The sequence below is a fragment of the Procambarus clarkii genome, chromosome 59 (genome assembly GCF_040958095.1).
Source record: "Procambarus clarkii isolate CNS0578487 chromosome 59, FALCON_Pclarkii_2.0, whole genome shotgun sequence".
NCBI lineage: Eukaryota > Metazoa > Arthropoda > Malacostraca > Decapoda > Cambaridae > Procambarus > Procambarus clarkii.
The window spans coordinates 30,081,938-30,108,168 of NC_091208.1; the positions used below are offsets into that span (position 1 = coordinate 30,081,938).

Consider the following 26,231-nt stretch of genomic DNA (forward strand, 5'->3'; position numbering starts at 1 on the left):
CGTGCTCGGAGGGAGATGGCGAAGCATCTCATAATGAATACCATCGGAGCCCGCCGCCGTAGAACCGCAGAGGGCCAGGGCAGAACGAAGTTCAGAGAGAGAGAAGGGATCATTATAGGGAAGCTGAAGATGAGTGCAGAAATCTAAAGGACGAGACTCAAGGACAGGTTTACGAAGAAGGAAAGATTGGGGAAGATGAAGACCAGAGCTAACAGAAGAAAAGTGGGAACCCAGTTCGGAAGCGACCTGCAACGGGTCCGCCACAAGAGTATCATGGAGGTGAAGGACCGGTGAAACATCGGGAACGAACTTACCCGCTATCTTGCGGATACGCTTCCAGATCAGGGCCAGAGGGGTTTCGGACGTAATTGTCGAGACATAAGATGCCCAACATTCACGTTTAGCCGTACGGATGGCCCTACGGGCCACCGCACTCGCTTTCCGAAAGAAAAGAAAAGAATCGGTCGTCCGCCTACGGCGGTGCTTCTTCCAGGCTGCACGCTTACAGCGGACAGCCCGAGCACAGTCCGCATTCCACCAGGGAACGCACTTCCGTGGACCCCGAGAGGAAGAGCGAGGAATAGAGCGGAGGGCAGCGTCGAAGACAGTGTCATGAAAAAGGAGGAGAGCGCGAGAGAGGGGCAGAAGGGAGAGGTCAGAGAGAGTAGCACTGAGGGAAAATAGGGTCCAGTCCGCCTTAGCAAACTGCCACCTAGGGAAAGAGAGGGAAGGGCGAAAAGAGAAAAAGGAAACAAGGATGGGGAAATGATCACTTCCATGGAGGTCATCAAGAACCTGCCATGTGAAATCTAAGTAAAGAGAAGAAGAGCAGAGAGAAAGATCAAGACAAGAAAGGGTGCGAGTTCGAGAGTCCAAATGAGTGGGCTCACCAGAAGTCAGAAGAGACAGGGAAGAAGAGAGGAGAAACGGCTCAAGGAGGCGACCCCGGGTATTCGTCAGAACGTCACCCCAAAGAGAATGACGACAATTGAAGTCACCCAGCAGGAGCACAGGCTCCGGCAAGGAGTCTAGGAGGTGTTTCAAATCAGGAAGAGAGAGCGGGACACTCGGGGGGAGATAAATGGAACAAACTGTGTACCATTTCCCCACAAAGATACGAGCAGCAGAACAATGGAGAGGCGAAGGAAAAAGTAAAGGAACAAAGGGAACATCAGCCCGAATCAAGAGAGCAGAAGAATTAGAAGCCCCAGCAATGGCCGGGGGGGGGGGGAGAGAAAGGAATAGCCACGAAAACGACCAGGACGAGCACCAAGCATCGGCTCCTGGAGACAGACACAAAGGGGCGAAAACCGCGAAACCAGAAGTTGGAGTTCGAGGAAATTGGCGTAATAACCTCGAACGTTCCATTGAAGAATGGACAACGACGAGAAGAGAAAGGACAAAAACAGAGAACAAGGAAGAAACAAAGGCGAAAGACCAACAGAGCACGTTAAAGAATATCAGGGTCGGGATCAGGGTCAGCAAAGTCAGGGTTAGGGGGCATGGGTAAACTGAGCAAAGACGGAGGGAAGGAAACGGGAGAACAGATCAGAGGTGGGCGGGCAGGGTCCGGAGGAGGAGGAGGAGGAGGAGGAGGAGGAGGAGGAGACAACGGAGAGGAGCAGTCAAGGACAGCAGCAGGAAGAGGGGGAGTAGAAAGAGAGGAGCGCACCCCAGCAAGAGCAGCAACCGAAAGGGAAGCAGGGGCCAAAGAAACCTCCATAGCAGGAACAGGGGGCGCAAGCACTGAAACGGGAGGGGAAGGAGCAACAGAGCCAGAAGGAGGAGCTGAGGAAGAAAGCGAAGCCTTCTTACCCGCCGGGGAAGAGGAAGGAGAGGAGCCAGGCTTACGCTTCTGACTTAAAGAGACCGGTGTCCCAGCAACTACGTACCGGGCAACGGATTCCAGTGTCTCAACAGGAGAAGCCGAACGAGAGCACACACGACGGCCGTTAGGAGAGCGATGGACATCCGCCCGCACCGACAGGCGGCGGGGAGAGCCGATAGATGGAGGAAGAGGATGGGAAGGAGGATCGGAGGGGGACGAGGAAGGAGACACAGAAGACACGACAGACCGGGTAGAAGGAAGGGGAACCCCAGACAGAGGACCAGGAGGAGGATCCTTCGGGAGAGAACCCAAAGGGACAGAGGAGGGGGCAGTGGGCGCATCAGGGTCCAAGGCCTGGAAACGGTTGTGAGTCTGAGGAAGGCGGGAAGGACGAGGAGAGGAAGAGCGCAACACGCGAGCATAAGAGATATTAGCATAAGGCGGGAGCCGGCGAACCTGGCGCCTCGCCTCAGGAAAAGATAAACGCTCCCGGTGCTTCAAGTTGAGGACGGCTGCCTCAAGCTTGTAATGGACACACGCACGGGAGAAGGTAGGATGGGCCTCACCGCAGTTGAGGCAACGAGCCTGGGGAGAAGCGCACTCCGACTTAGAGTGACCTTCGCCACCACACAAAGGACAGAGAGAGACAGTCCCGGAGCAGCGGAGGGCACCATGCCCAAACCTCCAGCACTTGTTGCAGAGCCGAGGAGAAGGAATGTACTCCTGGACAGAGCACCTGGCACCAGCAAGAATGACAGAGGGTGGAAGGGTCCTACCATCAAAGGTAATCTTCACAACCCGGAGGGGTTGACGGCGACTACCACGAGGGGGACGAGTAAACGTGTCCACCTGGAGAATAGAATGGCCCTGGGCAGCGAGGATATGTCGAATATCGTCGTGGCAGTCGCGTAGGTCCCGAACACCGGTCGCAACATGGGGCGGGAGCAAAATAGTGCCAACACTGGCATTCAACTGAACGTTCTTCGAGACCCGAACGGGGGTCTCGCCAAGGCAGGATAAGGCAGCCAAGCGGGAAGCAGCATCCTGAGAAGGAGCAGCAACGACACGTGTACCGAGACGAGTGGGGTTGAAAGTAATGGAGGCATCCACGGAATCAATGAGATGTCGATGGAGGGAGAAATCGTCAGGAGGCGCAGAATCAAGAGGGAGGAGATCAAAATATTTGGCCCACGAAGCGGGACCAAACAAGGCTTGATAGGTAGCAGAACTGGAAGGAATCGAGCGAGGGCGGCCGTGACGAAGACGGCGGTGAGAACCCCCAGAGAGAGAGGGGTTAAAAGGCGCAGTAGTTACAACTAGAGAAGGAGCCACGCCAGGGGACGAGGTAGTCACCACTGGGGGCTTGGGGCTCGACCCAACCACAGAGGAGGGAGGGGAGCCAGAGGAAGGAGTCAGAGAGGCCAAAGGAGGAGCAAGGTCGGGGCCCAATGCAGCGGAGGCTACAGAGCCCGGTCTTCCAATACGGACCGACTCGGGGGCTTGGTCGCCCACCCCACGAGCCTGAGAAGGTAAACCAGAAGAAGCCGAAGCAGGGGTAATCATCTTGACGAAAGAAAGAATTCACTCACGAATGTGCCCCCACACCCACCATGGAGCCACAATTAGAGGCAGGACACCCAACAAGAAGCTATCGCCGATCTTGTCGGGGCCTCCTAGGGGTGCGTCGCGAGTATACGCCCCACAAACGCCACCTTAAGAAACCGACAGTCCGTCGAGATCGGGTTCAGTGACGAAGTGGGGATTGACAATAAAAGGTTCCCCTCGCTCTCGACGTCGGGTACTGCAGTTCTACGGGTGCATGAGTATGCCTCCTCAAGCACCCGGGCGTCAAAATAGAAGAAGTCCAAGGGAAGAACCAGAACGAGCAAAAGGTCGGTAGGAAACGGCAAGCAGATAGGAGAAGAGGGGGGAGAAAAACGAAACAGAAGGAAAAGGAAAAGATGCTCAGCAGAATTGGAGAGGACGGCAGCAGGAGCACAAGGCTAGAAAAGGACAGAGGACCGTCCCAAGGAGCATCACACTCCGGCAGCCGCCCACTAAGCCCCCACACGGCGACAACGAGCTGAGCGGGGAGGGGGTAATTGATATGTAAGACTACCAATCTTATGTAATCTCACCAACCCATTGTACCGTCTCTCAAATAAATTATTATTATTATTGTTATAGTCCATGTGACTTTGCCAAGAGGCAAGGTGGTTAGGCTTCCACTAAGACAGTTTAACCTGGTCCTGTACTCACCTAGTAGCATTCTTATCCTGTATTGTTATTGGTCTACAGGGGTAGTGAGATGGGCACCAACTGGCAGTATTCTGTGTCTGTGCACAAGTCTATTATGTTTATTGAAGTGAAATTATTATTATTAGTAGTAGTAGTATTTGGGGAGATACCCACTGACAGCAGGGTATGTGTTATACAAGAGTGTGTGTGGGGACAGCAGGGTATGTGTTATACAAGAGTGTGTGTGGGGACAGCAGGGTATGTGTTATACAAGGTATGTGTTATACAAGAGTGTGTGTGGGGACAGCAGGGTATGTGTTATACAAGAGTGTGTGTGGGGACAGCAGGGTATGTGTTATACAAGAGTGTGTGTGGGGACAGCAGGGTATGTGTTATACAAGGTATGTGTTATACAAGAGTGTGTGTGGGGACAGCAGGGTATGTGTTATACAAGAGTGTGTGTGGGGACAGCAGGGTATGTGTTATACAAGGTATGTGTTATACAAGAGTGTGTGTTATACAAGGTGTGTGTTATACAAGAGTGTGTGTTATACAAGAGTGTGTGTTATACAAGGTGTGTGTTATACAAGGTGTGTGTTATACAAGGTGTGTGTTATACAAGGTGTGTGTTATACAAGGTGTGTGTTATACAAGGTGTGTGTTATACAAGAGTGTGTGTTATACAAGAGTGTGTGTTATACAAGGTGTGTGTTATACAAGGTGTGTGTTATACAAGGTGTGTGTTATACAAGGTGTGTGTTATACAAGGTGTGTGTTATACAAGAGTGTGTGTTATACAAGAGTGTGTGTTATACAAGAGTGTGTGTTATACAAGAGTGTGTGTTATACAAGAGTGTGTGTTATACAAGAGTGTGTGTTATACAAGAGTGTGTGTTATACAAGAGTGTGTGTTATACAAGAGTGTGTGTTATACAAGAGTGTGTGTTATACAAGGTGTGTGTTATACAAGGTGTGTGTTATACAAGGTGTGTGTTATACAAGAGTGTGTGTTATACAAGGTGTGTGTTATACAAGGTGTGTGTTATACAAGGTGTGTGTTATACAAGGTGTGTGTTATACAAGAGTGTGTGTTATACAAGAGTGTGTGTTATACAAGGTGTGTGTTATACAAGAGTGTGTGTTATACAAGAGTGTGTGTTATACAAGGTGTGTGTTATACAAGAGTGTGTGTTATACAAGAGTGTGTGTTATACAAGGTGTGTGTTATACAAGGTGTGTGTTATACAAGGTGTGTGTTATACAAGAGTGTGTGTTATACAAGGTGTGTGTTATACAAGGTGTGTGTTATACAAGGTGTGTGTTATACAAGGTGTGTGTTATACAAGAGTGTGTGTTATACAAGAGTGTGTGTTATACAAGGTGTGTGTTATACAAGAGTGTGTGTTATACAAGAGTGTGTGTTATACAAGGTGTGTGTTATACAAGAGTGTGTGTTATACAAGAGTGTGTGTTATACAAGGTGTGTGTTATACAAGGTGTGTGTTATACAAGGTGTGTGTTATACAAGAGTGTGTGTTATACAAGGTGTGTGTTATACAAGAGTGTGTTATACAAGGTGTGTGTTATACAAGAGTGTGTGTTATACAAGGTGTGTGTTATACAAGGTGTGTGTTATACAAGGTGTGTGTTATACAAGGTATGTGTTATACAAGGTGTGTGTTATACAAGAGTGTGTGTTATACAAGAGTGTGTGTTATACAAGAGTGTGTGTTATACAAGAGTGTGTGTTATACAAGGTGTGTGTTATACAAGAGTGTGTGTTATACAAGAGTGTGTGTTATACAAGGTGTGTGTTATACAAGGTGTGTGTTATACAAGGTGTGTGTTATACAAGAGTGTGTGTTATACAAGAGTGTGTGTTATACAAGAGTGTGTGTTATACAAGAGTGTGTGTTATACAAGGTGTGTGTTATACAAGAGTGTGTGTTATACAAGAGTGTGTGTTATACAAGGTATGTGTTATACAAGGTGTGTGTTATACAAGAGTGTGTGTTATACAAGGTATGTGTTATACAAGGTGTGTGTTATACAAGAGTGTGTGTTATACAAGGTGTGTGTTATACAAGAGTGTGTGTTATACAAGAGTGTGTGTTATACAAGGTGTGTGTTATACAAGAGTGTGTGTTATACAAGAGTGTGTGTTATACAAGGTGTGTGTTATACAAGGTGTGTGTTATACAAGGTGTGTGTTATACAAGAGTGTGTGTTATACAAGAGTGTGTGTTATACAAGGTGTGTGTTATACAAGAGTGTGTGTTATACAAGAGTGTGTGTTATACAAGAGTGTGTGTTATACAAGGTGTGTGTTATACAAGAGTGTGTGTTATACAAGAGTGTGTGTTATACAAGAGTGTGTGTTATACAAGAGTGTGTGTTATACAAGGTGTGTGTTATACAAGGTGTGTGTTATACAAGAGTGTGTGTTATACAAGAGTGTGTGTTATACAAGAGTGTGTGTTATACAAGGTGTGTGTTATACAAGGTGTGTGTTATACAAGAGTGTGTGTTATACAAGGTGTGTGTTATACAAGAGTGTGTGTTATACAAGAGTGTGTGTTATACAAGAGTGTGTGTTATACAAGAGTGTGTGTTATACAAGAGTGTGTGTTATACAAGAGTGTGTGTTATACAAGAGTGTGTGTTATACAAGAGTGTGTGTTATACAAGAGTGTGTGTTATACAAGAGTGTGTGTTATACAAGGTGTGTGTTATACAAGGTGTGTGTTATACAAGGTGTGTGTTATACAAGGTGTGTGTTATACAAGGTGTGTGTTATACAAGAGTGTGTGTTATACAAGAGTGTGTGTTATACAAGGTGTGTGTTATACAAGAGTGTGTGTTATACAAGAGTGTGTGTTATACAAGGTGTGTGTTATACAAGGTGTGTGTTATACAAGGTGTGTGTTATACAAGGTGTGTGTTATACAAGGTGTGTGTTATACAAGAGTGTGTGTTATACAAGAGTGTGTGTTATACAAGGTGTGTGTTATACAAGGTGTGTGTTATACAAGGTGTGTGTTATACAAGGTGTGTGTTATACAAGAGTGTGTGTTATACAAGAGTGTGTGTTATACAAGGTGTGTGTTATACAAGGTGTGTGTTATACAAGAGTGTGTGTTATACAAGAGTGTGTGTTATACAAGGTGTGTGTTATACAAGGTGTGTGTTATACAAGGTGTGTGTTATACAAGGTGTGTGTTATACAAGGTGTGTGTTATACAAGAGTGTGTGTTATACAAGGTGTGTGTTATACAAGGTGTGTGTTATACAAGAGTGTGTGTTATACAAGGTATGTGTTATACAAGAGTGTGTGTTATACAAGAGTGTGTGTTATACAAGAGTGTGTGTTATACAAGGTGTGTGTTATACAAGGTGTGTGTTATACAAGGTGTGTGTTATACAAGAGTGTGTGTTATACAAGGTGTGTGTTATACAAGAGTGTGTGTTATACAAGAGTGTGTGTTATACAAGGTGTGTGTTATACAAGGTGTGTGTTATACAAGAGTGTGTGTTATACAAGGTGTGTGTTATACAAGAGTGTGTGTTATACAAGAGTGTGTGTTATACAAGAGTGTGTGTTATACAAGGTGTGTGTTATACAAGGTGTGTGTTATACAAGGTGTGTGTTATACAAGGTGTGTGTTATACAAGAGTGTGTGTTATACAAGGTGTGTGTTATACAAGAGTGTGTGTTATACAAGAGTGTGTGTTATACAAGAGTGTGTGTTATACAAGAGTGTGTGTTATACAAGAGTGTGTGTTATACAAGAGTGTGTGTATACAAGAGTGTGTGTTATACAGGTGTGTGTTATACAAGAGTGTGTGTTATACAAGGTGTGTGTTATACAAGAGTGTGTGTTATACAAGATGTGTGTTATACAAGGTGTGTGTTATACAAGGTGTGTGTTATACAAGGTGTGTGTTATACAAGAGTGTGTGTTATACAAGAGTGTGTGTTATACAAGAGGTGTGTGTTATACAAGAGTGTGTGTTATACAAGGTGTGTGTTATACAAGAGTGTGTGTTTATACAAGAGTGTGTGTTATACAAGGTGTGTGTTATACAAAGTGTGTGTTATACAAGGTGTGTGTTATACAAGAGTGTGTGTTATACAAGAGTGTGTGTTATACAAGGTATGTGTTATACAAGAGTGTGTGTTATACAAGAGTGTGTGTTATACAAGAGTGTGTGTTATACAAGGTGTGTGTTATACAAGAGTGTGTGTGGGGACAGCAGGGTATGTGTTATACAAGAGTGTGTGTTATACAAGGTGTGTGTTATACAAGAGTGTGTGTTATACAAGAGTATGTGTTATACAAGGTGTGTGTTATACAAGAGTGTGTGTTATACAAGAGTATGTGTTATACAAGAGTGTGTGTTATACAAGGTATGTGTTATACAAGAGTGTGTGTTATACAAGGTGTGTGTTATACAAGAGTGTGTGTACAGGGTGTGTTATACAAGAGTGTGTGTTATACAAGGTGTGTGTTATACAAGTGTGTGTTATACAAGAGTGTGTTATACAAGGTGTGTGTTATACAAGAGTGTGTGTTATACAAGAGTGTGTGTTATACAAGGTGTGTGTTATACAAGAGTGTGTGTTATACAAGAGTTGTGTTATACAAGAGTGTGTGTTATACAAGGTGTGTGTATACAAGGTGTGTGTTATACAAGGTGTGTGTTATACAAGAGTGTGTGTTATACAAGAGTGTGTGTTATACAAGGTGTGTGTTATACAAGGTGTGTGTTATACAAGAGTGTGTGTTATACAAGAGTGTGTATACAAGAGTGTGTGTATACAAGGTGTGTGTTATACAAGGTGTGTGTTATACAAGAGTGTGTGTTATACAAGAGTGTGTGTTATACAAGAGTGTGTGTTATACAAGGTGTGTGTTATACAAGAGTGTGTTGTTATACAAGGTGTGTGTTATACAAGAGTGTGTGTTATACAAGTGTGTGTTATACAAGGTGTGTGTTATACAAGAGTGTGTGTTATACAAGGTGTGTGATACAAGGTGTGTGTTATACAAGGTGTGTGTTATACAAGGTGTGTGTTATACAAGGTGTGTGTTATACAAGGTGTGTGTTATACAAGAGTGTGTGTTATACAAGGTGTGTGTTATACAAGGTGTGTGTTATACAAGGTGTGTGTTATACAAGAGTGTGTGTTATACAAGGTGTGTGTTATACAAGAGTGTGTGTTATACAAGGTGTGTGTTATACAAGGTGTGTGTTATACAAGAGTGTGTGTTATACAAGGTGTGTGTTATACAAGAGTGTGTTATACAAGTGTGTGTTATACAAGAGTGTGTGTTATACAAGAGTGTGTGTTATACAAGGTGTGTGTTATACAAGGTGTGTGTTATACAAGAGTGTGTGTTATACAAGGTGTGTGTTATACAAGGTGTGTGTTATACAAGGTGTGTGTTATACAAGGTGTGTGTTATACAAGGTGTGTGTTATACAAGGTGTGGTTTATACAAGGTGTGTGTTATACAAGAGTGTGTGTTTATACAAGAGGTGTGTTTATACAAGAGTGGTGTGTTTAATACAAGGTGTCGTTGTTAATACAAGAGTGTGTGTTTATACAAGAGTGTGTGTTATACAGAGTGTATGATGGTTATACAAGGTGTGTGTTATACAAGGTGTGTGTTATACAAGAGTGTGTGTTATACAAGGTGTGTGTTATACAAGAGTGTGTGTTATACAAGAGTGTGTGTTATACAAGGTATGTGTTATACAAGAGTGTGTGTTATACAAGGTGTGTGTTATACAAGAGTGTGTGTTATACAAGGTGTGTGTTATACAAGGTGTGTGTTATACAAGAGTGTGTGTTATACAAGGTGTGTGTTATACAAGAGTGTGTGTTATACAAGGTGTGTGTTATACAAGGTGTGTGTTATACAAGAGTGTGTGTTATACAAGGTGTGTGTTATACAAGAGTGTGTGTTATACAAGAGTGTGTGTTATACAAGGTATGTGTTATACAAGAGTGTGTGTTATACAAGGTGTGTGTTATACAAGAGTGTGTGTTATACAAGGTGTGTGTTATACAAGGTGTGTGTTATACAAGAGTGTGTGTTATACAAGAGTGTGTGTTATACAAGGTGTGTGTTATACAAGAGTGTGTGTTATACAAGGTGTGTGTTATACAAGAGTGTGTGTTATACAAGGTATGTGTTATACAAGAGTGTGTGTTATACAAGAGTGTGTGTTATACAAGGTGTGTGTTATACAAGAGTGTGTGTTATACAAGGTATGTGTTATACAAGAGTGTGTGTTATACAAGAGTGTGTGTTATACAAGGTGTGTGTTATACAAGAGTGTGTGTTATACAAGGTATGTGTTATACAAGAGTGTGTGTTATACAAGGTGTGTGTTATACAAGAGTGTGTGTTATACAAGGTGTGTGTTATACAAGGTGTGTGTTATACAAGGTGTGTGTTATACAAGGTGTGTGTTATACAAGGTGTGTGTTATACAAGGTGTGTGTTATACAAGAGTGTGTGTTATACAAGGTGTGTGTTATACAAGGTGTGTGTTATACAAGAGTGTGTGTTATACAAGGTGTGTGTTATACAAGGTGTGTGTTATACAAGAGTGTGTGTTATACAAGGTGTGTGTTATACAAGGTGTGTGTTATACAAGGTGTGTGTTATACAAGAGTGTGTGTTATACAAGGTGTGTGTTATACAAGGTGTGTGTTATACAAGAGTGTGTGTTATACAAGGTGTGTGTTATACAAGGTGTGTGTTATACAAGAGTGTGTGTTATACAAGGTGTGTGTTATACAAGGTGTGTGTTATACAAGAGTGTGTGTTATACAAGGTGTGTGTTATACAAGGTGTGTGTTATACAAGAGTGTGTGTTATACAAGGTGTGTGTTATACAAGGTGTGTGTTATACAAGAGTGTGTGTTATACAAGAGTGTGTGTTATACAAGGTGTGTGTTATACAAGGTGTGTGTTATACAAGAGTGTGTGTTATACAAGGTGTGTGTTATACAAGGTGTGTGTTATACAAGGTGTGTGTTATACAAGAGTGTGTGTTATACAAGAGTGTGTGTTATACAAGGTGTGTGTTATACAAGGTGTGTGTTATACAAGAGTGTGTGTTATACAAGAGTGTGTGTTATACAAGGTGTGTGTTATACAAGGTGTGTGTTATACAAGAGTGTGTGTTATACAAGGTGTGTGTTATACAAGGTGTGTGTTATACAAGAGTGTGTGTTATACAAGAGTGTGTGTTATACAAGGTGTGTGTTATACAAGAGTGTGTGTTATACAAGGTGTGTGTTATACAAGAGTGTGTGTTATACAAGAGTGTGTGTTATACAAGAGTGTGTGTTATACAAGGTGTGTGTTATACAAGAGTGTGTGTTATACAAGGTGTGTGTTATACAAGGTGTGTGTTATACAAGGTATGTGTTATACAAGAGTGTGTGTTATACAAGAGTGTGTGTTATACAAGGTGTGTGTTATACAAGAGTGTGTGTTATACAAGGTGTGTGTTATACAAGGTGTGTGTTATACAAGGTGTGTGTTATACAAGAGTGTGTGTTATACAAGGTGTGTGTTATACAAGAGTGTGTGTTATACAAGAGTGTGTGTTATACAAGGTGTGTGTTATACAAGGTGTGTGTTATACAAGGTGTGTGTTATACAAGGTGTGTGTTATACAAGGTGTGTGTTATACAAGAGTGTGTGTTATACAAGAGTGTGTGTTATACAAGGTGTGTGTTATACAAGAGTGTGTGTTATACAAGAGTGTGTGTTATACAAGAGTGTGTGTTATACAAGAGTGTGTGTTATACAAGAGTGTGTGTTATACAAGAGTGTGTGTTATACAAGGTGTGTGTTATACAAGAGTGTGTGTTATACAAGGTGTGTGTTATACAAGGTATGTGTTATACAAGAGTGTGTGTTATACAAGAGTGTGTGTTATACAAGAGTGTGTGTTATACAAGAGTGTGTGTTATACAAGAGTGTGTGTTATACAAGAGTGTGTGTTATACAAGGTGTGTGTTATACAAGGTGTGTGTTATACAAGAGTGTGTGTTATACAAGGTGTGTGTTATACAAGGTGTGTGTTATACAAGGTGTGTGTTATACAAGAGTGTGTGTTATACAAGGTGTGTGTTATACAAGAGTGTGTGTTATACAAGAGTGTGTGTTATACAAGGTGTGTGTTATACAAGAGTGTGTTGGGAAAGAAGGGATACCCACTATCCATCTGTATTACCTGATACAAGTTATACACCTTAAGATGGTTTCAGGAGAGGCCTCCAGACTTCCTCTTGATTCAATAGGATCCCAGACTGTACAACTCATACTAGGTCAGGGTGGTACAGTGGTAGTTTATTTTATTATATACAAGGTTGTTACATTCTTGTACAGCCACCAGCATGCATAGAGTTTCAGGCAGGTCCTTAATCCTAATTTTCCCCGGAAAACGACCTGCCAAATCGTTTAACAATCAGGTACCCATTCACTGCTGGGTGAACAGAGGCAACAGTTAAGGATTGGCGCCCAGTCAATCTTCCCCAGCCAGGAGACGAACCCAGGGCCAAAGTGCTCGTGAAGCGCCGGTCGAGTGCTTTACCACTGTGCCATGGGGACTGCCGGGTTGTGGCTGGCAGTTCGTTGGTTGCGGGTTCGAGTCACCTCAGAGCTCCTGGTGATTCACATTGATATGTATCTCGTTGGTGTGATTTCTTATTTTTATCTATGTCATGACAAAAAAAGTTAGCCCCCAAGATGGACCCCTGTGGTACCCCACTTACCACATTTCTCCAATCTGATTCATTCCCATTTAACACATCCCTTTGTTTTCTTTACTTTAACCGTTGTTTTATCCATTCTTGTACTCAACCATTTATTCCATGTGCCTGTAATTTCTTTGCCAGTCTTTCATGCGGTACCTTATCAAAGGCTTTATAGCAAAATGTGAGCAGGTTTGTTAGGCAAGGTTTCTGTGTTTAACAAACCCATGTTATGTCGACTTTACGAGATTGTTCAGTGTGGGATGGAGAATGATGCCCTCCCTTAGGATGCTCTCCGTGAGCTTGCAGGTGTGTGATGTCAGGCTGGTCGGATGGTCGGACCAGCAAGCATAAGAAATATTGCCGGAACAACCGTGAACATTTTCAAGAGGAAACTAGATTTATTCCTCCAAGGAGTGCCGGACCAACCGGGCTGTGGTGGGTATGTGGGCCTGCGGGCCGCTCCAAGCAACAGCCTGGTGGACCAAACTCTCACAAGTCAAGCCTGGCCTCGGGCCGGACTTGGAGAGTAGAAGAACTCCCAGAACCCCATCAACCAGGTATCAACCAGGTATCAACCAGGTATCAACCAGGTATCAACCAGGTATCATGGTAGTTTTCTCAGCTCTTTCTGCCTTTTTTAAAAATAAGGGTGATAAATAAGGGTGGTAATAGGGTTGTTGATTTGTGGAACCAATTTCCGCGTAGCGTGGTGATGGAGGTGGGGGTCCCTCGATTGTTTCAAGCGCGGGTTGGACATGTTTATGAGTGGGATTGGGTGGTTATAGATAGGAGCTGCCTCGTATGGGCCAATAGGCCTTCTGCAGTTGCCTTTGTTCTTATGTTAATTAGTAGGACTAGTCCTCCATCCAATCTAGGAGGCCTATTCCTTGGTCCAGAGATTTCTGAAAGGGTTTGAGTGGTAGGCATAGTTCCTATTCAAGTTCCTTTATGACTTCGAATTGAATTCCATCCACACCTGGGGCTTTTGAGTCTTAGTTTGTCGATGCTCTCCCTGATTATGTCGCATATTATGGGTATATTCCTTAATTCGTTCTCTTCACCTCCTTCAAACATTTGTGTGGGTGATATGATACCATCTTTGTTGACCAGACCACACACTAGAAGGTGAAGGGACGACGACGTTTCGGTCCGTCCTGGACCACTGTCACAATCGACTTGAGAATGGTCCAGGACGGACCGAAACGTCGTCGTCCCTTCACCTTCTAGTGTGTGGTCTGGTCAACATACTTTAGCCACGTTATTGTGACTCATCGCCTGCATATGATATCATCTAATCTTTCTAGTGTGAACACTGTTGTAAAGTATTTATTTAGAGTGTTTGTTGCCCCTTTATCATCCATTATAACTTGGTTAGTCTCATCTTTTAAGGGTCGTACCAAGTCCTCTGTTTTTGGTTTTACTTCTCATATAGGTATATGACGTCATATAGGTATATGACGTCATATAGGTATATGACGTCATATAGGTATATGACGACTTTGGGTCTTTATATTTTGTGAAAGTTTTATTTTGAAGTTTCTTTTGACTGATCTGATTTCCTGGGTGGCTCAGTTTCTTGAGGTTATCTTGAGATGATTTCGGGGCTTTAGTGTCCCCGCGGCCCGGTCCTCGGCCAGGCCTCCACCCCCAGGAAGCAGCCCGTGACAGCTGACTAACACCCAGGTACCTATTTTACTGCTAGGTAACAGGGGCATAGGGTGAAAGAAACTCTGCCCATTGTTTCTCGCCGGCGCCTGGGATCGAACCCAGGACCACAGGATCACAAGTCCAGCGTGCTGTCCGCTCGGCCGACCGGCTCCCCGGAGTTTAGTGCCCCTTTTATATACAGTATCTCATAATCAATGATGTTCATCGTGGACTTACATCTTCCCCAGAGGTGCCGCTTAGTTATCAATGCTCTCTTTACCACTTGTGTCATCCATCTAGTTATCTTTAATTCTTTTCTTGGCACGTATTTTTGAAAGCGTTCAGTGATGACCTTCAAGATCTCCCGCGATGCTTCCATGCCATAATCACTTATAAGTGTCCTCCAGGTGGTGTTTTGCAGTTTTTCTCTCATTCCTTGATAGTCTCAAGGAGACTATCAAAGAATCAATACTTAAGAACAGCCCTGTGGTGTTTGTGTGTTACTGAGGAAGTCTTGGTTGTAGGGTTGATGTAAAGTCATGACTTGGTTACTGACTTTAATACTTAATATGATTACATGACTAGTAGCTACCAAGCTTGGCGGGCGTCCTGTACGCTCTTGTTTACCTTCTCTCTCTGGCGTCTGCTCCGCCACACATAGAAAACGGATGGTACCATTTTCTGTGAACATGACAAGCCCCAGTAGCCAATACCATTCGGCAAATTTGCATTGCTCCAAAAAAGCTAACTTGGTATAAAAATTTACGTGCCCCATTGGAGGATGTTACCTTTGATCTACTTATATTGACCACCACAAAGCTTTTGAGAAGACAGACCTGCCATCTACAAGCTGGTGCCCCTAGAAACCACATACAGTGTGTACACAACACAACACTAGGAACATGTAGGTAGATAATATAAAAATCCTGGCATCCACCACTGACCAAAGAAGACAGCAAATCCTGGAAACAATACCCATAAGTATATATATGTATATAATGAGAAAGAGAGAGAGAGAGAGAGAGAGAGAGAGAGAGAGAGAGAGAGAGAGAGAGAGAGAGAGAGAGAGAGAGAGAGAGAGAGAGAGAGAGAGAGAGGAGACAGGAGAGAGAGAGAGAAAGAGAGAGAGAAAGAGAGAGAGAGAGAGAGAGAGAGAGAGAGAGAGAGAGAGAGAGAGAGAGAGAGAGAGAGAGAGAGAGAGAGAGAGAGAGAGAGAGAGAGCACATACAGTTGAACAAATGTGTTATCATTCAAAGTTCTCACCCATTGTAAGAAACAATTCTCCTCTCCAGTTGAATTCAAAGTTGTAGAGTGTCACAGACTGAGTCGTAGTGGTGTTGGCATCGACGACCACTTGTGCCATTATCTTGGTGGGTTCCTCGTACACCCATTCTGTCGTTTGGGGCGTCAGAAATGCCACCGAAATACAAGCCTGGTAAATAAAAAGAATATGATTAAATTTATCATTCACACACACACAAGATTACGTATACTCTATACTAGATCTAATCTATACACTTCTCTGTGTATATTCACACTAATCTATATCCACTCACACATTATAATAAAGTAACAAGAATAAGGCAGGACAGGGAAGGCTGGGCCTTCGGGCCTTCCCTGGGAGAGAGAAGGTTACATATTTCTGGACTACCAAAAAGCCTTTGATACAGTAACGCACAGGAGATTACTATACAAACTTCAGAAGCAGATGGGAATCAGCAGAAAAGTCATAACAAGGGAAAGGAATTACCTAACAGGCAGGAGCCAGCGAGTGACAGTGAGAGGCGAGGTACAGTCCTAAAATGAGGACTGACGAACAATTTCAAGTGCAGTGCCTCAAGGATCAGTGATGGGATGAATTCAATTTCTCATACTTAAACTGACCTATCTACAGGTGTCGAGTCTTACATGGCATTCAGTGTCTGCAAATAATGCAAAATTAATGAGACGAGTTGTGACAGATGAGGATTGTAGGATTCTCCAAGAGGACTTCAACAAGTTGCAGAGATGGTCAGGGAAATGGCTACCAGAGTTCAATACAAGCAAGTGTAAATTAAGTTATGGAAAAGGGAACATGTGACAGGAGACCAAAGGGACAGTATGAAGGAAAACTATCTCCCTGTAACGACTCAAGAAAAAGACCTGGAAGTGAACCTAACTCTGGAGCTCATATATATATAAACAGTATAGGATAACGTCAGCCGCGTACTCTACATTAGCAAAAGTTATAACATCATTCAGGAATCTTGATAAGGAGGCTTTTAGATCACTATACACCACCAGAGTATGCCGCCCCATCATAGGGCTCCCACCTAAAGAAAAACGTAAGGAAACTAGAAAAATTAAGAGGTTTGTGCGAGGCACGTCATTCAATTGTGAGGGATGGGATATGAAGTGAGACTGTAGGAACTAAACCTGACAACACTAGAAAAAGTGTGTGCGTGTGCGTGTGTGCGTGCGTGCGTGCGTGTGTGTAGACATGATAGATGTATAAAATACTTAAGGGGATTGGCAGTGGAAAAAGGAAATGCTCACAATGAATATCAATAGAACAAGGGGGGGGAGCATGTGTGGAAGCTTGAGACTCAGATGAGTATAGATATGCTAGGAAGTTTTCATTTGGTGTAAGAGTAGTGACATGCCTCCACAGTATATTGGAGGCAAACTCCAGCTATAATTTGAAAAGTAGATATGATAAGGAAATAAGCCAGGAGCCAATGCTTTAGACAACCGGTAGTTAAAAAGAAGGGATCCAGGAGCCAACCCAGCAGGAATAAATAGGCGAGTACAGATGCATGCACACACATGTACACACACACACACAGATAACACTATAATTGAGAGGGCAGCCGCTGCTGCCTGTAGAAATCATTCCCATCTGCTCATCATGGGAGACACCAACCACGGAAGGATAGACTGGGAGAACAAGGAATCGCATGGAGGATAGGACACATAGATAGCTAAAGTATTGGAGGTGTCGACAAGAAACTTCTTAAGCCAGCATGTCAGGGAATCAACGAGAATGAGAGAAAATGATGAACCAGCGAGACTCGACCTAGTATTCACCCTGAACGACTCCGACATGAGGGAAATCGGTTTCGAGGCCCCAGTAGGAATGAGCGACCACAGTGTACTGGTGTTTGAGTATCTGGTCGAAAAAGAGTTAATGTACTCAAGGAAGAGAACTATCAAGAGAAAGCGCTAAGTCCTTACGACTATATAACCTTTGGAAGGGGACAGGATAAGAATTTTGGATGGGACGGGGAGGAATGGTGCCCAACCACTACGACGGTCGGGGATTGAATGCCGACCTTCATGAAATTCGCCGACCTTCAGCGACGTGAGGTACACCTCACGTCGCTGGAAGAAAGGAGAGCTCGGGAAGACATGATCACTACCTACAAAATTCTAATAGAAATTGACAGGGTTGATAAGGATAAACTGTTTAACACGGGTAGGACACGAACAAGGGGACACAGGTGGAGACTGAGTACCCACATGAGCCACAGAGACGTTAGAAAGAACTTTTTCAGTGTGGGAGTAGTTAACAAGTGGAATGCATCAGACAGTGATGTGGTGGAGGCTGACTCCATACACAGTTTATAGTGTAGATATGATAGAGCCCAGTAGGCTCAGGAACCTGTACACCAGTTGATTGACAGCTGAGAGGCGGGACCAAATAGCCACAGCTCAACCCCCGCAAGTACAACTAGATGAGTATACACACACATACACCCAAAACCCATACCTGCCCCTAGCATACCCTTTTTTTGACTTCCAACATCACTATCTCTCAGAGTCACTATGCCCTATGCCCTTCAGACACCCCTAGCTGCCCAGACCCCATCTGCCCCCCCCAGACCTCCCTAATTGCCCAGACCCCATTAGCCCCCCCCAGACCTCCCTAATTGCCCAGACCCCATTAGCCCCCCCCAGACCTCCCTAATTGCCCAGACCCCATTAGCCCCCCCCCAGACCTGCCTAATTGCCCAGACCCCATTAGCCCCCCCCAGACCTACCTAATTGCCCAGACCCCATTAGCCCCCCCCCCAGACCTACCTAATTGCCCAGACCCCATTAGCCCCCCCCAGACCTCCCTAATTGCCCAGACCCCATTAGCCCCCCCCCAGACCTCCCTAATTGCCCAGACCCCATTAGCCCCCCCCCAGACCTCCCTAATTGCCCAGACCCCATTAGCCCCCCCCAGACCTGCCTAATTGCCCAGATTCCATTAGCCCCCCCCAGACCTACCTAATTGCCCAGACCCCATTAGCCCCCCCAGACCTACCTAATTGCCCAGACCCCATTAGCCCCCCCCAGACCTCCCTAATTGCCCAGACCCCATTAGCCCCCCCCCAGACCTCCCTAATTGCCCAGACCCCATTAGCCCCCCCCCCAGACCTCCCTAATTGCCCAGACCCCATTAGCCCCCCGGTGTCCTGACTCCCAGACCCCCTCAGCCTGTCACCCCCCCCCCTCCACATTCCCAAACACTTCTCGCCTCACAGCCACTTATTGGACATGGGACTACATCCATCTCTCACCTGCAGCACACACCGAGGGAGACAACTAGGCAGATGATCTATATGAACCTGGTAACAGAGTTTCCAGGAAGAGTGTCAAGGTTCAGTACACCAATGCTGATGGGGTATCCAATAAATAAGAGGAAATAAAAGAACGGGGTTAGTTCTTAGTGATTTTCACCCAGAATGAGGGAGACATTACGAATATGGAACATGAAATACCACTAGGAGCCAGTGACCATTGTGTCTTAGTCATTGACTACATGATCGAGCTTAAAATTGTGACCATGGGACAAAAGGTCTGGGGGAAGGAGAGTAGGATAGGAGACTATAGGAGGATAAGAGAATATTTTTTTTTTTTTGAGAGATATATACAAGAGTTGTTACATTCTTGTACAGCCACTAGTACGCGTAGCGTTTCGGGCAAGTCCTTAATCCTATGGTCCCTGGAATACGATCCCCTGCCGCGAAGAATCGTTGTTACAACCAAGTACACATTTTACTGTTGCGTTAAACAGAGGCTACAGTTAAGGATTTGCGCCCAGTAAATCCTCCCCGGCCAGGATACGAACCCATGACATAGCGCTCGCGGAACGCCAGGCGAGTGTCTTACTACTACACCACGGAGACTGCTATATCTGGAAGAAGTGCTGTGGGAAGAAGAACTAAGAGGAAAACGGTGCAAGATATGATGGACTTAGTCAAGTGGAAATGCCAGGAAGCCGAAGAGAGTTTTATACCAACGGTAAAAGTAGGAGGAGGGAATATAAAAACCCATGGTTTAACAGACCATGGGTTCCCCTTTTTTTCAGGAAGCAACAATAAGAAGCAGCAGTCTCCGTGGTGTAGTGGTAAGACACTCGCCTGGCGTTCCGCGAGCGCTATGTCATGGGTTCGTATCCTGGCCGGGGAGGATTTACTGGGCGCAAATCCTTAACTGTAGCCTCTGTTTAACTCAACAGTAAAATGTGTACTTGGATGTAACAAGGATTCTTCGCGGCGGGGATCGTATTCCAGGGACCTGCCCGAAACGCTACGCGTACTAGTGGCTCTACAAGAATGTAACAACTCTTGTATATATCTCAAAAAAAAAAAAAAAAAAAAAAAAGCTGATAGGAAAAAGGCATTTAACTACAGACCAGTATCTCCTGTAAAGTACTTGAAAGAATAATCAGGTTAAGACTGATTACACACCTAGAGAACATTAGGTTTGTAAACAAACACCAACAAGGGTTCAGAGAAGAGAAATCATGCCTAACAAACCTGGAATTCTATGATAAAGTAACAAGAATAAGGCAGGACAGAGAAGGATGGACAGACTGCATATTTCTGGACTGCCAAAAAGACTTTGACACAGTACCGCACAGGAGACTGCTATTCAAACTTGAGAGGCAGGCGGGAGTACGCGGAAAAGCCGTAGCATGGATAAAGAATTACTTAACAGGCAGGAGAGTAACCAGAGAGTAACAGTCAGGGGGCGAGAAGTCAGACTGGCGAACAGTAACGAGTGGAGTACCTCAAGGATCGGTGCTGGGGCCAATTTTATTTCAAATATACGTGACTGCCATGTTTACACGAGTCAAGTCCTATATGTCGATGTTCGCGGATGACGCGAAATTAATGAGAAGAGTTGTGACAGATGATGATTGTTGGATACTCCAAGAGGACCTGAAAAAGCTGCAGAGAGAGTCAGAGAAATGGCTACTAGAGTTCAACATGAGAAAGTGTAAAGTTATCGAAATGGGACTAGGTAACAGGAGATCAAAGTGTCATTACACAATGAAGGGGAACTGCCTACCTGTGATGATTCGTAAAAGAGACCTGGGAGTAGACGTAACACCTAATCTAACTCCTGAGGCACATATAAATTGGATAACGACAGCAGCGTACTCTACACTGGCGAAAGTTAGAACATTATTCAGAAACCTAAGTGAGGAGGCTTTTAGGGCGCTTTACATGACTACGTGAGACCAGTCTTAGAGTATGCAGCCCCATCATGGAGTACCTACCTGAAGAAATACATAAGGAAACTGGAAAAGGTTAAACAATTTGCGACGAGGCTCATCCTGGAGTTGCATGGGATGAGATATGAAGAGCGATTGAAAGAACTGAACTAACAACGTCAGAAAAAAAGAAGGGAGCGGGGAGATATGATAGCAGCATTCAAAATACTCAGGGGGATTGACAGAGTGGACATAGACGAAAGGTTCACACGAAATACCAACAGAACGAGGGGACATGGGTGGAAGCAGGAAACTCAGATGAGTCACAGAGATGTTAGGAAGTTTTCTTTTAGCGTGAGAGTAGTAGAGAAATGGAATGAACTAAAGGAGCCCATTGTGGAAGCAAACACTATTCATAACTTTAAAACTAGGCATGATAGAGAAGGAGGACAGGAGTTATTGCTGTAAACAACCGGCGGCTAGAAAAGCGGGATCCAAGAGCCAACGCTCGATCCTGCAGGTTCAAACATGCGAGTATAAACAAATAGGCGAGTACACACACACATATACTCGTGCACATTATTTTTGTTAATGTACAATACCGCAAGTAATAACATATAGTTCACTTGGACTGAGAAAGGTTTGAGGTGTAGCCCCCAGGTCCTAGGTGCCCACAGTAAGGATCTCACAAGTACCTGATATCCAACCGAGACTTGAAACCTTCCCTGGGAACCCCACTATGGTAAATGGCAGCAATCCTCACCTTCCTTCCTGCAAGCATCCTCATCTAGTGACTAGAGCGACGGCCTTATTTCTCCCAAACCCGAGTTTGAATCTTATACCATCTAGGTGGAATATTATAACCCAGGACTACGGGCTCACCATAGCCCGTGCTACTTGGGACGTACTGTTCCGAGTAGCTGAATCTACAACAATACTGGAGGAGGGGAAGGAATGAGGAAAACTAACATGCATTCCAGCGAGTCCGAGCATGATGAGGCCGAGCTGTTTCCTCATCTTGAGCCAGTCGTCGAGCCACTTGGGGAACCTGCTGTACTTGGTCCCTCGCCACAGCTGGATGTACGCCGCCACCAGACCTGAGGACCACAACACACTATTACTCTCTTCTCCTAGTTATCCATTTATAATATCGCGCCACGAATGATTGCCCGAGACGTTGAGCGCACTTGTGGCTTCAGACATAGTTTATACTTACTGACCAGACCACACACTAGACGGTGAAGGGACGACGACGTTTCGGTCCGTCCTGGACCATTCTCAAGTCGATTGAGAATGGTCCAGGACGGACCGAAACGTCGTCGTTACTTCACCTTCTAGTGTGTGGTTTGGTCAACATATTTCAGCCAGGTTATTGTGACTCGTCGCCTGCACGGTGAAGAGTTTACCTGGGATGTAGCAGAAGGCTAAGGTCCACAACGCCGTGATAGCAATAACTCGGTTGAAGTTTATCATTGCTATGTGTTTCCATTCCTTTTGCCAGTCGCCCGAAGCCCAGTTGTAGCAGATTTGGAACCTAAACAATATTGACATTTTAACACAACATATTTAATATTAATGACAGCAATCGATTTAATTTATAAAATCGATATTTATTTATCGATTTAATCGATAAAAATTAATATTAATGACAACAATTCACTGTTCTAATATGACAATTAATCAATCAATTGTCAATATGACAATTAATGTTCTTAATATGACTGTTCAGACAGTCATATTAAGTTCATCACCGAACACAGCTTCACTCTTTCTTACGAGAAAAGCGCAAGAATCCAGAGAAAGAGAAAGACGCCAAAAACAACTGCAACCGGTCTCTTCCAGGATGGCATGAAGAGCAGGGGGACATCCTCGATGTCCCTGGAGGCCTGGAGACTGCCCCAGTCCACAGGATGGAAGCCCATCATCCGCACGATGTCCGACACCTTGGTCTTGGCCTCCACGAAGTCGCTGGCCAGAAATACCTGTCATAAAAGTGGCCATCATTAACCTCTCTGATATTATGGTGTCTGATATTATGATATTATGGTGCTGTATGGTGTCTATTAATCTTGTTTAAATTACTAATCATGTCCGACACCTTGGTCTTGGCCTCCACGAAGTCGCTGGCCAGAAATACCTGTCATAAAAGTGGCCATCATTAACCTCTCTGATATTATAGCTTTAATTCTTTGTTATCAATATAGCAAAATGAGATTTGTCTCTAAACAAAATATGTAGCGGAACTATTTTCTTACTCTGGGGGATTAAGAAGAAGAAGAATCAAGTTACTGACATTTATGGTCAAGAAACTCTTAATGATTAATGAAGGGAATATTTTCTACGACGTTTCGTTCCACTCTGGAACATCTTCAGGTAAGTGTCTGGGATGCTCCCGGACGCAGGTTCGAATCCTCGTCACGGCCCTTGTGGATTTGTTCATCTTCAGGTAACGTATAAATACCTTACCTGAATACCTTAAAATAAGATTATTGTTGTTGTTATTGTTGTTGAACACCAAGCCTCCACAAGAGGTGGCACGGGCATGAATAGCCCGTAAATTATATACAGGGTTCTTGTTGTTGTTGTTGTTTTAGATTCCAAGTACCCTCCCCCCCTCCCTCCCCCCTACACACAACTTCACATCTCTCGAACAAATCCACAAGGACCGTGATGAGGTTCGAACCTACGTACAGGATGTTCAAAGATGCGCCTTAATCGACTCAGCCACGACATGTTCACCTCTCTCACATGTGTATTTAAGACAAATTTACACCCTGTATATTTTTACGGGCTCACCATAGCCCGTGCTACATGGACACTTCGTCCTGAGTCGCTAAATCTTTAACAACAACAACCCTGTATATTTTTACGGGCTATTCATGCCCGTGCCACCTCTTGGGTGGCTTAATCTTCATCAATCAATCAATCGTGTATATTAATTCCTTACAGGAATCAATATAGAAGATTGATCTGTCGTTCAGGAGTCTAAGTGCACAGTTCCTCGAGGCGTGCCCAGGGTCTCAGCCCACTGGCACCAACCTGTCTCTACCAATGTTCTACGTCCCTCTACTTGTTAGCTTTCTGAGCCTCCGGGAAGGTGGCCGCCCCGCCTCCCTCAACTGTACTGCCGGGTAGATGTGTATCACTAAATGTAGATGTGTTTATATATATATATATATATATATATATATATATATATATATATATATATATATATGCGAACAAGCCTGAATGGTCCCCAGGACTATATGCGACTGAAAACTCACACCCCAGAAGTGACTCGAACCCATACTCCCAGAAGCAACGCAACTGATAACTACAGGGCGCCTTAATCCGCTTGACCATCACGGCCGGACAAAAGGAAGTGATAGCCGAAGCTATTTGAACCACTTCCCCGCCGGCAACTCGGATGGTAATCTTGGGCATCAGTTATCAGTTGCGTTGCTTCTGGGAGTATGGGTTCGAGTCACTTCTGGGGTGTGAGTTTTCAGTCGCATATAGTCCTGGGGACCATTCAGGCTTGTTCGCATTTGTGTTTCTCACGTGTGCCCCAAAGAATGAGGTGATTTGGTGAAATGCTATGCCCAAGATTACCATCCGAGTTGCCGGCGGGGAAGTGGTTCAAATAGCTTCGGCTATCACTTCCTTTTGTCCGGCCGTGATGGTCAAGCGGATTAAGGCGCCCTGTAGTTATCAGTTGCGTTGCTTCTGGGAGTATGGGTTCGAGTCACTTCTGGGGTGTGAGTTTTCAGTCATATATATATAATATATATATACATATATGTCGTACCTAGTAGCCAGAATGCACTTCTCAGCCTACTATGCAAGGCCCGATTTGCCTAATAAGCCAAGTTTTCATGAATTAATTGTTTTTCGACTACCTAATCTACCTAACCTAACCTAACTTTTTCGGCTACCTATCCTAACCTAACCTATAAAGATAGGTTAGGTTAGGTTAGGTAGGGTTGGTTAGGTTCGGTCATATATCTACGTTAATTTTGACTCCAATTAAAAAAAAATTGACCTCATACATAATGAAATGGGTAGCTTTATCATTTCATAAGAAAAAAAATAGAGAAAATATATTAATTCATGAAAACTTGGCTTATTAGGCAAATCGGGCCTTGCATAGTAGGCTCAGAAGTGCGTTCTGGCTACTAGGTACGACATATATATATATATATATATATATATATATATATATATATATATATATATATATATATATATATGTCGTACCTAATAGCCAGAACGCACTTCTCAGCCTACTATGCAAGGCAAAATTTGCCTAATAAGCCAAGTTTTCATGAATTAATTGTTTTTCGACTATCTAACCTACCTAACCTAACCTAACCTAATTTTTTCGGCTACCTAACCCAACCTAACCTATAGAGATAGGTTAGGTTAGGTTAGGTAGGGTTGGTTAGGTTAGGTCATATATGTACGTTAATTTTAACTCCAATAAAAAAAAATTGACCTCATACATAATGAAATGGGTAGCTTTATCATTTCATAAGAAAAAAATTAGAGAAAATATATTATATTAGGAAAACTTGGCTTATTAAGCAAATCGGGCCTTGCATAGTAGGCCGAGAAGTGTGTTCTGGCTACTAGGTACGACATATATATATATATATATATATATATATATATATATATATATATATATATATATATATATATATATATATATATATATATAAGGGGTACAATCTCTGGTGCAATTATAGGGATCTACAACCTCTGAGAATGGAATATTTAGTTCAACTGATGCTGGAGTCATGTAGCGACTGTTTAAAACTGTAGTTGTAGTAGTTGTGAGGTAGTGTAGCTATTTCAGGCGACCTCCCGCGCTGAGGGAGGTCCTCCCACGTCACCCCCATACCGGGGTGTCCTCGTGTAACTTGTGTATAATGTTCCAGCTTTAGTAAACAAATACAAAACCCTGCCTCTCGCTGGCTACAACGATCCATACCTTGCACAGTGCTCCATCGTCGCTACATATCCTATTACACGTGGAAGACAGGCGGAGGGGGGTTATCTTGAGGTTATCTTGAGATGATTTCGGGGCTTTAGTGTCCCCGCGGCCCGGTCCTCGACCAGGCCTCCACCCCCAGGAAGCAGCCCGTGACAGCTGACTAACTCCCAGCTACCTATTTACTGCTAGGTAACAGGGGCATTCAGGGGGAGGGGGGGGGGAAGGGTAAACATGTGTACACATACGAAATTAGAATCACAACAGTCTGAATGTAACGAACTGATTTCCC

At 43.8% G+C, this 26,231-nt stretch overlaps 2 protein-coding genes across 5 annotated transcripts in view; one reads left to right on the plus strand and one right to left on the minus strand.

The window, feature by feature from the left end:
* The window catches only part of LOC123768078 (metalloreductase STEAP4), a 460,818-nt gene that overhangs the window by 9,972 nt on the left and 424,615 nt on the right, over window positions 1–26,231 (minus strand). For all 4 annotated transcript variants that reach the window (XM_069307071.1, XM_069307070.1, XM_069307068.1 and 1 more), the window contains 4 exons: window positions 22,741–22,946; window positions 22,371–22,498; window positions 21,934–22,061; window positions 15,762–15,930 (listed from right to left, as the gene is read on the minus strand). In XM_069307071.1, the coding sequence (XP_069163172.1) occupies window positions 15,762–15,930; window positions 21,934–22,061; window positions 22,371–22,498; window positions 22,741–22,946 (631 nt within the window). The remainder of the gene's footprint in view (window positions 1–15,761; window positions 15,931–21,933; window positions 22,062–22,370; window positions 22,499–22,740; window positions 22,947–26,231) is intronic.
* Window positions 1–26,231, plus strand: part of LOC123768077 (uncharacterized) — a 389,891-nt gene that overhangs the window by 5,334 nt on the left and 358,326 nt on the right. The window lies entirely within an intron of this gene.